Source organism: Plecotus auritus (genome assembly GCF_963455305.1).
Source record: "Plecotus auritus genome assembly, chromosome: 8".
NCBI lineage: Eukaryota > Metazoa > Chordata > Mammalia > Chiroptera > Vespertilionidae > Plecotus > Plecotus auritus.
This window is the reverse complement of record NC_137782.1, coordinates 35053130-35066892: the sequence shown is the minus strand read 5'-3', so window position 1 is coordinate 35066892 and position 13763 is coordinate 35053130. Positions and strand designations below refer to the sequence as shown.

At 41.4% G+C, this 13763-nt stretch overlaps 1 protein-coding gene across 8 annotated transcripts in view; it reads left to right on the top strand.

Moving 5' to 3' along the window:
* PTPRM (protein tyrosine phosphatase receptor type M) overlaps window positions 1-13763 on the top strand; it is a 668229-nt gene that overhangs the window by 257096 nt on the left and 397370 nt on the right. For all 8 annotated transcript variants that reach the window (XM_080683128.1, XM_080683126.1, XM_080683127.1 and 5 more), the window contains exon 3: window positions 1627-1898. In XM_080683128.1, the coding sequence (XP_080539254.1) occupies window positions 1627-1898 (272 nt within the window). The remainder of the gene's footprint in view (window positions 1-1626; window positions 1899-13763) is intronic.

The following is a 13763-nucleotide window of genomic DNA, read 5'->3' as shown; positions in this document are numbered from 1 at the left end:
CTGGGAAAAGTAGTCTTCTCATTTTTCTGTTTAGGAAATCACAGCTTGCAGACAAGATAGAAATCCCACACTTTTTCTAGTATTGTGTATGTATATTTACATATGTGTGTGGTGTAGAGTAAAATATATATATATATATATATATATATATATATATATATATATATATTTTACTCTACACCACACACATATGTAAATATATATATATATACACACAAAAAAAAAATGTACATATACATGCCTCCTTGAAAATTAGGCATCTCAAGAGGAGCGTTTAAAAAGGAATACATGCTTGGCTGGTGTTGCTCAGTGGTGAGCATGACCTATGAACCGGGAGGTTACGGTCCAGTTCCAGGTTGGGGCATGTGCCCAGTTGCAGGCTCAATCCCCCATGGGGTTGTGGGGGGAGCATGTAGAAGGCAGCCAATGGATAATTCTCCCTCATCATTGATGTTTCTGTCTCTCTCTTCCTCTCCCTTCCTCTCTGAAATTAATAAAAATATGTTTTACAAAATTAAAAAAGAATACTCAAGGGCAATAGTTTCCTCACCCAGTAGAAATCATGAGTTTAAGTACATCTGAGTAGTATTTTACTTTTCATCTTTATACTCTCAAGTTTAGGTGTTTCTTCTCAGAGTTTCGGTATATTTTTCTCTCTGCTAAAGAAGACTTATAATGACCTATTTTCCCTTTCATTTTAGAACACTTTGCTTTTACCTGTGTTTATGTGATATGTAAAATTTCTATAATTATTTTAGTTGCCATTTCTGTTGATCTTAAACATGGGGAGGGCCCACATGGCACAGTTGATGCCGGGGTATCTGGCAAGCTTGACTCCATGTGGAAACACTTTCATGGATGGCTTAGTACCATGGATGCAAAGATAGAAAAAAGCTCCTGGAGACTTCTGAAAACGACCATCCTCAAGATGGCCTCAGTATGCCCAGTCATGAAAACACCCCAATATCAGGAAGTCCATTGTTATACCAATGCGGGAGGGGTTGGTGGGACTGAACTGCAAGAATTTTATTACATTGACTACAAGGAGCATCATAATGCCAATCAGGTTCTCCAAGATTCCACACATCAGACCAATCTGTTCTCTTCCTCTAGGTTATGTGAGAATCGTAAAGTGCATATGATTCCCCAATGGTGGCACCATTATGTAATGGATTGTTTGTTGTTCAATAGAACTTTCTGAGATGATGGAAAAGTTCAATATTTCTGCTGCCCAATATGGAAGCAACTAGCCACATGTGGCTATTTAGTTCCTGAAATGTGGTAAGGGTGACTGAGGAACTAAACTTTGAATGTTATGGAATTTTAGTTAATTTTAATTTAAATAGCTACATGTGGCTTAGTGACTACCAGATTGATCAGCACATATCTGCAAATTATGCACCTTTCTCTTACTTAGGAGACTAATTTCAGTGACATCAAAGGAATTTTCCATTCACTGATCTTGAGAATACTTTGGGGGTGAAAAGGTATGAGAGAGATGGGATCTTCAAAGCCTAAGTAGTTGCGGAATTTCAGGGTCAACCCATGTAAATGATGGTGGCTTTTCAGAAGTGACCAGAAAGTTGTGTTTCAGATTGTGACTCTTCTTTGATTTTCTTTTCTCAGGTTCTTTCATGTTGGTGAACACATCTGGCCGACCTGAGGGGCAGAGAGCCCACCTCCTTTTACCGCAGCTCAAAGAAAATGATACCCACTGCATTGATTTTCACTATTTTGTGTCCAGCAAGAGTAACTCTGCTCCCGGGTTACTCAATGTCTACGTGAAGGTCAACAATGGGCCTTTGGGGAACCCTATCTGGAATATATCTGGAGAGCCGACACGCACATGGAACAGGGCAGAACTGGCCATTAGTACTTTTTGGCCTAACTTTTATCAGGTATGCTCTTAGTTTTCATTTCATGTTTTGATGCATCCTCTGACTTCTAAAAATCTACTTTAAATTGTATCATCAGAGAATGTATAAGAAGTGTTGTGATATACCAATGTAAGGAAAGCTTATGCTATTTGATAGGGAGTGTATTAAAGCTTTGTTTGAAATATTACCTTGAGAAAGGAGTAAAAGACACAACTCAAACTTGCTTATACATATATTAGCAGTAACCTGCAGCAGGGCAGGAAGTGCTCTCTGCAAGGATATTGTACTTTCTATATTAAGTAAACCTTATCTGACTCAGGGAGACAGAGCACTTGATTCTAAAAGAAGCAGCCCTTCTTCCATCAGTGGCTCTCAGGGGTAAATGAGTCATTAAGAAGTGAGCCCCATGGAGAAAAGCTAGTGAGATGCAGGTCCCTGCTCCAACCTCATAAGCAATGGGAAGAAAATGCCGTATGTAGGCAGAGTCTTTGTCAGGCGGGGAACTGCTGTCCTTGCTGCTGTCATTTGCGATGTTCTCTTGAGGCCACTCTGAGTTCTCATTTAATGTAACAAGGGTGGAGATCTAGGAGAAGTTAAGAAGTGGCACGAAAGCAATCTTGATGTTACATCCTGATTGTGGGAGATTTCCTGTAACCCAAGCGCATCCTGACGGTGTCAAAAGCGGGAAATTAGTAATGATGTCATTTGGTGTTCTCTCTCCTTTTGTCCTCAGTGCCTTTCCAAATAACCTGATATTTAAAAATAACTCTATTTCAAGCTACGAGGATGCATTAAGAGGATTGTGATATTTTGCTTTTCTCTTAATTCCTTTGGCTTACTGAAGAGCCAAATGCATCATGTATCCAAGATCATCTCTCATGTTTGCTCAGTTAGACTCAGGGAGGGAAAAGTGGGTCATCTCATGCCTGCTTTTCATTTGAATGTCATGAACAGAACCCATGAATTCATTCCACAGGTTTGGTGTTTAATCAAGAAGATGCATCCATTCCTCCATCTTTGGATTTGATCATGGGAGTAAATGGGCTATAAATTTATTGCTTCATTTATTTTTGTACCCATTACCTATAACAATTTCTGGTATTTAATGAATGATAAATGTTACTTAAATGGAAACGAAGGGTTAGGGAAAGCTGTTAGTTGACATATAAATTGTTAAAATTTTTATTTGTAGTACACTTTGGCAATATATTTTAAAGGTGTTAAAAATTTAGCAATCTAGTGTTAGGAATTCATTCTAAGGAAATAATGAAGAGTGGTTGCAAATAATTAACTATAAGGATATTCAGAGCTTTTTATTTGTAATAATGAAAATTCAGAAACAGTATTAATTCTAATAGAGATTAATTTGTGCTGGCTCAATAAAAAAATTTATTTTGCAACCATTAAGAATAATATTGTAGAGAACCATTTCATGATGAATTTGAGCTTATGTTTTTAAATGGAAAAGCCCTATGTAAAGCAGTAAATTAAATCTAGTTGTTTAAATTAGGGTTAAGGTTAGGGTCATACACACACACACACACACACACACACACACACACACACACATATCTATATATATAACAGGTAATATGCAAATTAGCCAGGACACCGTAACGTCATGACCAGTCAGGAGGAAGCTGTGTGCGCAGGTGGGTGGGAGGGGACCGTGTGAGTGGTGAGGCAAGCCACAGATGGCGCAGGCTCGCAGAGAACAGGGCCTGCCAGCTGTGTGCACTGGCAGTCCCACCTCTGCACATGAGCTGCAGAGGAAACACCTTTTCTGACTGATCATTGGCTAAGCTTCCCATACACCACTCTCAGTGTTCTTGGTAACTTGGGTAATAAGAATCCCAGAAGGTGATCTAGGGTTTTTCCACCTAATTCCCGGAGGAAGAAACGAAGGTCTGCTGCTGGAGGGGCTCAGAAATGTCATATCTTGCCCTAGCCAGTTTGGCTCAGTGAATAGAGCCTTGGCCTGCCGACCACAGGGTCTGGGTTTGATTCTGGTCAAGGGCATGTACCTAGGTTGCAGGCTCCTCCCTGGCCGGGGCCCAGGTCAGGGCTCATGCAGGAGGCAATCAATCAAAGTGTCTCTCTCACACTAATGTTTCTCTCTGTCTCTCCCTCTCTCTTCCACACTCTCTAAAAATAAATGGAAAAATATCCTCAGGTGAGGATAGGAAGGAAGGAAGGAAGGAAGGAAGGAAAGAAAGAAAGGAAGGAAGGAAGGAAGGAAGGAAGGAAGGAAGGAAGGAAGGAAGGAAGAAAGAAAGGAAGAAAGAAAGAAAGGTCATATTCTATAAAAGAGACATTGTGAAAATGCCTAAAGAAAGTTGTTATTTTTTTGTGGTGAAGGAACTGGAGTCCATGTTGATAAAACACCTTGGTGGCTACAGTGGCTGGCAGTGGCAGCAGTTGCGGCGCCTTGCCCTGATCAGTCTGGTCACCTCCTGCAGAGAGAGGCCAGACTGTGGCTTAGGCCTGCTCACCACGGGGAGCGGGCCTAAGCCATCAGTAGGACATCCCCTGAGGGCTCGGATTGCAGAGGGTGCAGGTCAGGCTGAAGGATGCCTCTCCAGTGTACGAATTTCATGCACTGGACCTCTAGTGTGTGTGTGTGTGTGTGTGTGTGTATCTCCTATATAATAAAAGGCTAAATGCAAATTGACCAGACTGTGGAACGACTGGTCACTATGACGTGCACTGACCACCAGGGGCAGACGCTCAATGCAGGAGCTGCCCTCTGGTGGTCAGTGTGCTCCCACAGGGGAAGCGCCGCTCAGTCAGAAGCCGGGCTTACAGCTGGTGAGCACAGCAGCGGTGGTGGGAGCCTCTCCTGCCTCCGCTGTAGACGGTTAGTAAGGAGCTAGGGGTCCCGGACTGCTGGAGCCCCGGACTGCAAGAGGGGTGTCTGACTGCCAGCTTAAGCCCGATCCCCCAAGGGGTCCTGGACTGTGCTGCGCGAGGGAGCAGGCCAGGCTGAGGGACCACCCCCCCCCCCCGTCCGCCACAGTGCATGAATCTATGAATCTTGTGCACCAGACCTATAATATATATATATATATATATATATATATATATATATATATATATATATATTCTACAGTGTATGGTGAAATAAATATATTTTAAAATGGTATCTCCCCAGCTAATGTTTTGATTTTTTTCCCTGCCATCTGTCATAATCTAAACTTTCCCCAATGTACATGTATTATTTTACTTATAAAAAAAAGAATAAAATCTAATTTTTCTTCCTGAGGAAAATATCATATTTAATGAATACCTTATTTTTTATAAGCATATTATGATCTGTGATATAATTAAAAAATAAGACCTCTGGGAAAAAGTTTCATCTTTCATAGGATTAAAATGGAAGCAGGGAAATGGGTTTGGCTAGGCCGGGCCTCCAAGGGCTTTTGTCTGGTGGACAAGGCAAAGAGCTGAATGTTTTTAGAAACTCATTTTGGAGGAGACTGTCTAAAAGTGGAGAAGGCCGCCCTAGCCAGTTTGCTCAGTGGATAGAGCGTTGGCCTGCGAACTGAAAGTTCCCGGGTTCGATTCTGGTCAAGGGCGCATGCCTGGGTTGTGGGCTTGATCCCCAGTGGGGGACTTGCAGGAGGCAGCCGATCCACCATGATTCTCTCTCATTGTGGATGTTTCTATCTCTCCCTCTTCCTTCCTCTCTGAAATCAATAAAAATATATTTAAAATAAATAAATAAATAAATAAATAAATAAATAAAAGTGGAGAAGGCCTAGTTCTGTGACATTCCCACTGCCCCCTGGAACCTGCGCTAATAAGCTCTTTCTTAGGCTTCTGCTGGGTAGAGGCCAATGGGACACAATTCTGGACAAGGTCAGAGGGTATGTCCTGCTCACAGGTGCCTGATTTTCTTCTTTCTTTTTGGCGAGGGCCTTCTCTGGCTGATAGATGGCTGCCTCCCCATGCTCTGTTGTGTGCTCATAAGGTCTTCCCTTAACATGTGGGAAGAGAGTTTGCCCTGGTCTCTCTCCTCTTCTTCTAAATACACTAATCTCATTATGAGGGCTCCACGTTCTGACCTCATATAACCTAATTACCTCCTAAGGCTCCATCTCAGAATACCATCACATTGGAGGTTACAGCTTTAGCATTTAAATTTGGGGTGGGGAGGTACAACATTCAATTCATAGCAGCCTTTAACACTCCAAGTTCAGACCATCAAAATTTATAAAGCCTTAGGAGATTAGTCTTTCAAAAGGAATTATCAACTATACTGAAAGAAAGGTAGTACTGTATATCAAACTATTATTAGTTTCATGCCCTAACCTTTTTGGCTCAGTAGATAGAGCATCGGCCTGCGGACTCAAGGGTCCCAGGTTCGATTCCAGTCAAGGGCATGTACCCTGGTTGCAGGCATATCCCCAGTAGGGGGTGTGCAAGAGGCAGCTGATCGATGTTTCTCTCTCATCGGTATTTCTAACTCTCTATCCCTCTCCCTTACTCTCTGTAAAAAAAAATCAATAAAATATATTTAAAAAATATATTATTAGTTTCAATGAATTCTTTTTTTTACTGATTTCTTTGGAATAAAATATTCTGCTTTCCTAATTGTAAACCTCAGACACTCACCCCCCAACTGTTCCTCCCTCCCCCACTTCCCTCTGACTTCTCTCACTTTACTGAGCCGTATGTGATTGTCATCATGAACTGGGACTGAATTCTCATTCTAACTTTTTGGTTCACTGGGATATTCATTAGGAATAGTTTCATACTTTGAATTTAAAGGTGGATTTGTAGAGACTCTTTAATATAGTGTTGCTAAGTGTTGATGAACCTGGTAATCAACATCTCTAAAGGGCTTGAAACCACTAAAAATGCACTTGCTCATTTAATTCCTGAGATCTCCAACTGAGCATCAGCCTTTAAAGTTTTAAAGGCACAGTTAAGGTAGTATTTCCCTTGTATTTTTGCTTTATCAGCTGGCTGGTAAACATACTGAAGTCATTACCCTAATGGTGACATACGCTATAAGGTAAATGGCACTCTGTAGATGATACAAGAGGGATGTCAGCAGGAAACTTACAAACTCTCAGCAATAGGTCTTCAAATCATCATATAAGCCTGGAATGCTGTTTCCCAGTGGGGATGAGGAAGACAAGCTGTATTAACAGAGGCGAAGAAGGAAAATACCTACCAAATCCTATTTCTACCCTGGCCTAACTTATCCTAATAGGAAATGACCAGGAAAAAAGTCAGAAACGTAAGTTGTGTTCAGGCAGCACTGCCCTGGGGAGAGGCTTCCCTGCTGCACCCTGTGGTCCCCAGCCTGTGTCCTGGTGCACCCTTACTGAGGAAACAGGCTGTTGCAAAACATGAAACCTGCATGAGTTGGTCTGCCTTTGAATTAATTTCCCATATAGAGTTTTCTGTATGGAGTTTTGCACAAGCCTGAGGAAGTGCGTCTATTTTATGTGGCCATTATATTTCTACCAGAGGCCCGGTGCATGAAAATTCATGCACTGGAGGGGGGTCCCTCAGCCTGACCTGCCCCCTTTCACAGTTGGGAGCCCTCAGGGGAGAGAGGCGACCAGGTGATCAGGGGAAGGCGACACCCCCATCACAACTCTGCTGCTGCCACTGCTGGCAGCGCAAGCCTTGGCCAGCCCTGGGTACCTGAGCCTTGGGCCGGCCCTGGGCGGCTGGCAGCCACCATCCGAGGCTTTTCTGCGCCTTGCACCGGCCCTGGGCAGTGGACACCGCCATTGCAACTTGCATGAGCCTCAGTCAGTAGGGATGGAGGAAGACCTGAGGCCCCCTGCAGGGCTGGGGGGACTCCAGTGGCAGGTGCACAGAGTGGCCGGCCCCGGCTGAGGAATGGAGGATACTCTCAATGACATGAGTTATAACTTCCAATTTGTTGGACACCACAGTCAGACTTCAGCTTCAGGGGAGCAAGGAAGAGAGAGATGAGCAGCTTGTTGGAGGAGCCTGGGAGAGCTGTCAGTCAGTGGGGGTGCAGGAGGACATGAGGCCCCCAGCAGGGCTGAGGGGACTCCAGCGGCAGGTGCGTGGAGCAGCTGGCCTCGCCCCCGCTGTGGGCGCCACCATCTGTGACAGTGTGACGGTCAGTTTGCATATTACCTCTTTAATATATAGGATGCTCAGGGACTCAGCTCCCCGCCCCCCAAGACATCACCTCTGCACTAGTAGTTAGACCAGCCTTGGGCAAACTATGGCCCGCAGGCTGGATCTGGCTGTTCTATCCGGTTCTCTTGCTCTCCCCTCCGCTCCTTTACTTTGAACTTATATTAGTTCACACAAACACTCCATCCATGCTTTTGTTCCGGCCCTCCAGTCCAGTTTAAGAACCCATTGTGGCCCTCGAGTCAAAAAGTTTGCCCACCCCTGAGTTAGACTATTATAGTTAGCCAAGACACACTATAGCAATCTAAAAAAATTAATGTAAAGTGAATAATTATTAATTTTACTCTTATAGTACTTTGCTTCCAAAACATGCATTTTACACTTTTAAAAGTAGTTTTGATATAATGAGTTAAGATTGATGAATTAACTATTTTTAAATATATATATATATATATATATATATAATTTTTGATTTTTAGAGAGGAAGGGAGAGAGATATAGAAACATCGATGAGAGAGAAACATCGATAGGCTGCCATCTGCACGCCTCCTACCGGGGATTGAGGCAGCACCTGGGCATGTGCCCTGTCCACAAACCAAACCATCAACCTCTTGGTGCATGAGCTGACACTCAACCACTGAGCTACACCGTCTAGGCTGAATTAACTCTTTTAGAGTAATTTCATATTGCTTGAAACTGGACACCATCAGAATATACTAAAAGAACATATGTTTTGGGTCAGACAGAACTGGATTTGAATATCAGCCCTGTTTACGTCTAAACTCAGGCAACTGATATAAACTTATTGGGACTTACTTCCCTAATTATAGGACTAAATATAAAGGCTGTGCAGGGCATTAAGATGAAAGAAAAAGCACATTTGGGACATGCTAACCTCTCAATAAATGGTGGTAGTTTATTGAGATTAAGATTTATGGAAGACAATAAGAAAGGAATCGGCTAATAGTGGAGCACTTTAGTTCCTGCTATGTCACTCCTTACAAAAAACTTTGTTGTTTTTTATCTTGTAAGAATCTGAGTTTTGCAGTTACTGGATTTGGGGATATTTCCAATAAAACTAGAGACAACCACCTGTGTATTTTTGATAATCATAGTAGGATGTTTTGGGCATCTTTTGTTTTTGTAGCTTTTCCCCCCAATAATATCCTCATTATGCATTTATAGAGTTTCAAAAACTTTTCTTGGCGGAGTAAAGTGTTCTTGCCACAGTAGTTCTTTTACGTTGCTTTTCTTACTTATAGGAAAGTAGTATTCTACAGGTACAAATCCCAATGATAACCTGCACAGAATACAGCTAATTTTGGGTTAATTACTATTCATTAAAACATGAACTGTCAACTATTTGGTGATTAACATATTTAATTCCTTAATTAATGTTTGTCTTGATTACTGCTACTTACAACCTGCCCCTCTGTTGGGTGGCAGCAATGGGAAGTGAGAAGTACCTGCTACCTGTTTTCATCAGGGCACCTGGGCTGCAGCACCTGCTTCCTTTGATTGAGGCATTGACTTCCTACCAGTTTGAAAATAGTATTTTACTCTCATAAGCACCTCTTGCTTTATTGTGCTCATTCAAAACAAAACACACAAATATTCTGCTTTGATTCTACTTCTTCCCCTCTGCTTTTCTCTGGGCCCCACAAGTTTTCAGAGGCCACCCATCACCTTCTGTGGATTCCTTACCCTGCATGCACCCAGAGAGGCTGCTGGAATCCCACACTCACTGTATTTCTCCCTGCTTTGGAGTACAGTTCTTTTGAGTTTAGCCAGAGGCTAGGAAGGCAGTGATCTTTAATGCAAATGGTTACTCTGCAAAGAGAAAAATGCTCAGGTGGCCTTGAAACCTCCTCCCCTATGCCTCTTAATAAAGGGACTGGGCTGGGGGCAGTGGGCACTGACAAGAGGGAATGTGAGGGTAAAGTCTTGGAAGGATGACCGTCTTCTTGTTTCAGAGCCTCCTTGTTAAAACAAATTCCTTTGGTACTGAAGGTCCTGGGAGAAGAAGAGGAGTGGATTCCAGCTGATCCCTGCTCTAAATTCTCTGTGCAGGGAGGATAAAAGGAGCTTGCCCTTCAGGGATGCTAAACCCAGATTTACCTTTATCAATCTGACATCTTCCCTGGTATAGGAGCAGCTGAGATAATAGGAACAACTTGATCTTACCCATCTCTTCACATTTAGCTCTAACTTTTACTCCCCACATAGCCACCTCCATTTCTTTGCTGTGTTTGCCTCCAGCTCACTTACTTTACCAGAACTTCATGTAAAGCCCACCCTGAAAGGGAGCAGCTCCTCATAAATGTGCTGCTCAGAGCCAGTGTTTTAGATCTGAATAGGTGTTTTCCAAATCGTGGTCCACAAATACGAAGAATGTTGAAGCATATTAGTTGACAAAATGAGAAGAAGCACTGATTTAAACAAAGTTGAACACACTCTGTATTGCAAGTCATTTCGGAGTTCGGGTATGTTTCCAAATCTCCAGGAGGGACAAATGGCAGGTACAGGTGCCCAGCTGGAGTTTTGGGCATCAATTTAGGCTTTTGCAGAGCATCTCTTGAGTCTAGTGTTCCCTGGAGCACACTTGGGAAATACTGATATGTACTAATGGAAAAATAGAGCATTCCATGACTCTATAAATTTCATACCTTATGGCCCTTATTCCAAGTGCAAGACAATTGAATTGCATCACTTCTCGAGGCTGACATGGGGAATTAGATGTGGCCATGAAATATAACTGGGTCTCAAGCAGGAAAGCAATTCTAAGCAGTTGCCCTGTCCTCTGCATTTTGTGCTTAAAAAAGATGAGCAGTCTGTTTTAAGAAATCAGTGGGGACAACAGGCTGTCACTTTAGTATGGACCCAGAGCTGCATTTAGGAGGTACATGGATTCACATGATGGTTTTTCATCTTCAAAAGTAATATTTTTTAAATGTATGTATTTTAAATTTAACCTCATCTCTAAGTTTTATTCTTAGTTTGTGCTTATTATTTGATGATCAAGAAAAATTAGTTCTTCTGGGTTAACTTCTTCGTGGTCTGTTATTTCTTGTGTTTTTCTTTTCTCCGCTCGGCCTTAATTTTATTCCATATTTCATTTTATACAATGCGTATTTGAGCTATGACTAGAAATGATTTGAAAAGGACATTAATGTTTTTCGAATTTTGAAGGGAAAATAAAAAGGAAACTGAGAAAGTCATGTTTATCGGTTAAAAAAACAGATGAAGTCATTTAAGAACTACTTTAATGAACAGACATGAGAAAGCACTGATCGTTCACTGCACTGTGAATCTTATCCTTTGAATGCCTTTACCTTTGGGAAAGTAGTAGGTTTTTACTTTACTTTGATAACATGTCCATATAAACCAATGCTTTAATATTTTATTCCTGATTTTTTTAAGATCACACAATTTGTGGTTTTGCTTTGACTCTTTATCATTATAAAACACTTATTTTACAGTATATGTTTTTTGGTGTTTAACTCATTTGGAAAAGAAATAAAAGTAATGGTTTTGTAAATGGGTATGATCTACCTTAGCTCTTTATTCAAATCAAAACCAGGAAAAATCTACTAGATTATGTATGGGAGGACAGACATATGCCATTTAATCCCCTTTGTTCTAAGGAAGCGACAAAAGACTCCCACCAACATGTTTTCCATGGTGAGTATTTGGGTTGGTAAGCAAACTCCTTTGCTTACACATAGCAAGGGAAAGTAGCAGCATGGAAAGCTAATTTTGCTCTTCACTGAAGCAGGGAGGATCAGAGATGCTGCAGTGTTAAATTGCTTCCTGTCTCCTGTTTGGCAGGCCTCTGAAGGAGAGCCTGATGTCAAACCCCTCATAGGCCAACATCCAGGATGGCCTTTCCTGAGCAATGAGAGTCCATCGTTAACTGGTTGTTTCTATCGACGAATGAATGTACAAACCTATAGGAAAGTTTTATGAGAGTTTATTTGAGCCAAATGTTTGAGGACAGGCCTGGAAACAAGACCTCAGTGAATTGAGGAAATAGTGGAAAATTACTGTTTGTTTTTCCATTCCTTTTATGTTTTTTAGAATCAAAGGAGAAAATGTAAGGCAGTACATGAAATCCGTTGGTGGTAGATTGAGGAGGTAGGAGAAAGCAGAGCAGGGAAATATCTAGGACTGAATAAAAAGCAAAATGGAGAAACACATACTTCTTTTACATTGGTGGGTTCAGAACAATTAATAATTAGCATTTACAGCACATGGGGATGGTATGCAGGCAACAAGATAACTCGGAGGGGTTCTGTGGTCATGTGCTCGAGTGCCTGCAATTGTGCCTTTAAGGGGTCTATAAAAGAAAATTATTCTGGCATTTCAAAGGTATGTTTTCTTAGATGTATAAGACTAGTGTAAAGGGCTCATGTAAGGTAAAGATTGACCTTTGCTAAGGAAGCTGTAGGCCTGGGATGTGACTACCTGCCATGGCCACCCCAGTTAGCAGTTTATGATCAGACCATCCTGTGGGTTTACTTTTGTTCACTGAGCTTGTCGGGTGTATTATGTAGCCCTATTTTCATTCACATGTCCTACCTGAGAGCAAATGGCTTTTCCCAAAGGCCATGGAGATACAGCATCTTATCGTCTGGGATGTTATTTGTTGAGTAATTGAGTAAATGTTGGTCCTCTCAGTTTTACATTTGTTTACATCCCATGGCTACAAATAATATCTTGGAACCATTAGCAAAAATGAATATTGAGTCCTTCTTACATCCAAGTACTTTGATAGAAACGGGGACTCAGAATGAACCAACACACTCTAATACCATCGATTCTCATTATTCTCAGCTGTTATGTTAATAAAGTCACAGCCACCAATGGATGAATGAATACTAAATTCTTGCTTCTGTGGAAAATACAGGATTAATTCTGCAAGCCCCTGGTTAAAACATTTTCATCAGCCAGTCAATACATAACCTTATTTTTTTGTTAGTGTTTCTCTTAAAGACACCTTTTTAAATTAACATCTATTGTTGATTCTTAACATTGAACTCAGCCAACAGCACTATGGCTCAGACCTGAATGAAGATTATCTAACACATATTTTCTCCATAAGGCACATGACAGCATTCTTGCGCTGAGGAACAACATTAAACAGCACTCAACACTGCACTTGGGGCCATTGTAAACAGCAACATCACCAATAAAAGGCAGAAAATGTGAAAAACGTGGCATTACATAGACTGGAATAAGGACACGTATTTACAGCATAAGAGCTGAAACAGGAAGGCAGTGAGTTACCTTCTTCAATCTCAGTTGGCATGAGTATGGTAGACAACTCAAGTTTATTCCACACTGTACACATTCACAAACGACCATGAAAGCTTTGCAAGCATTGATTTGTGGGTTTCAAATAAATTAATGAGTAGGCAAATTCACAAGTACAGAATCTGCAAATAATGAAAATTAATTATATTTTCCAATTAAGTCAGATCCAACAAAAGGTTTTGTAAGATTAAATACTGTGTTGTGGCAAATTACTCCCGAATAATATAGGATGACTTTGTGGTCTGTCATACTGAGCCACTACTTTAGCCACCACTTTAGCTTTCAACTTTTCAAATATAATAGATCCCCCTTATCTGCATTTTCACCTTCTGAGATTTCAGTTACCCATGGTCAGCTGTGGTCTGAAATATTAAATGAAAAATTCCAGAGCTAAAGAATTCACAGGTTTTAAATAGTGTGCAGTTCTGGGTAGTGGGATGACAT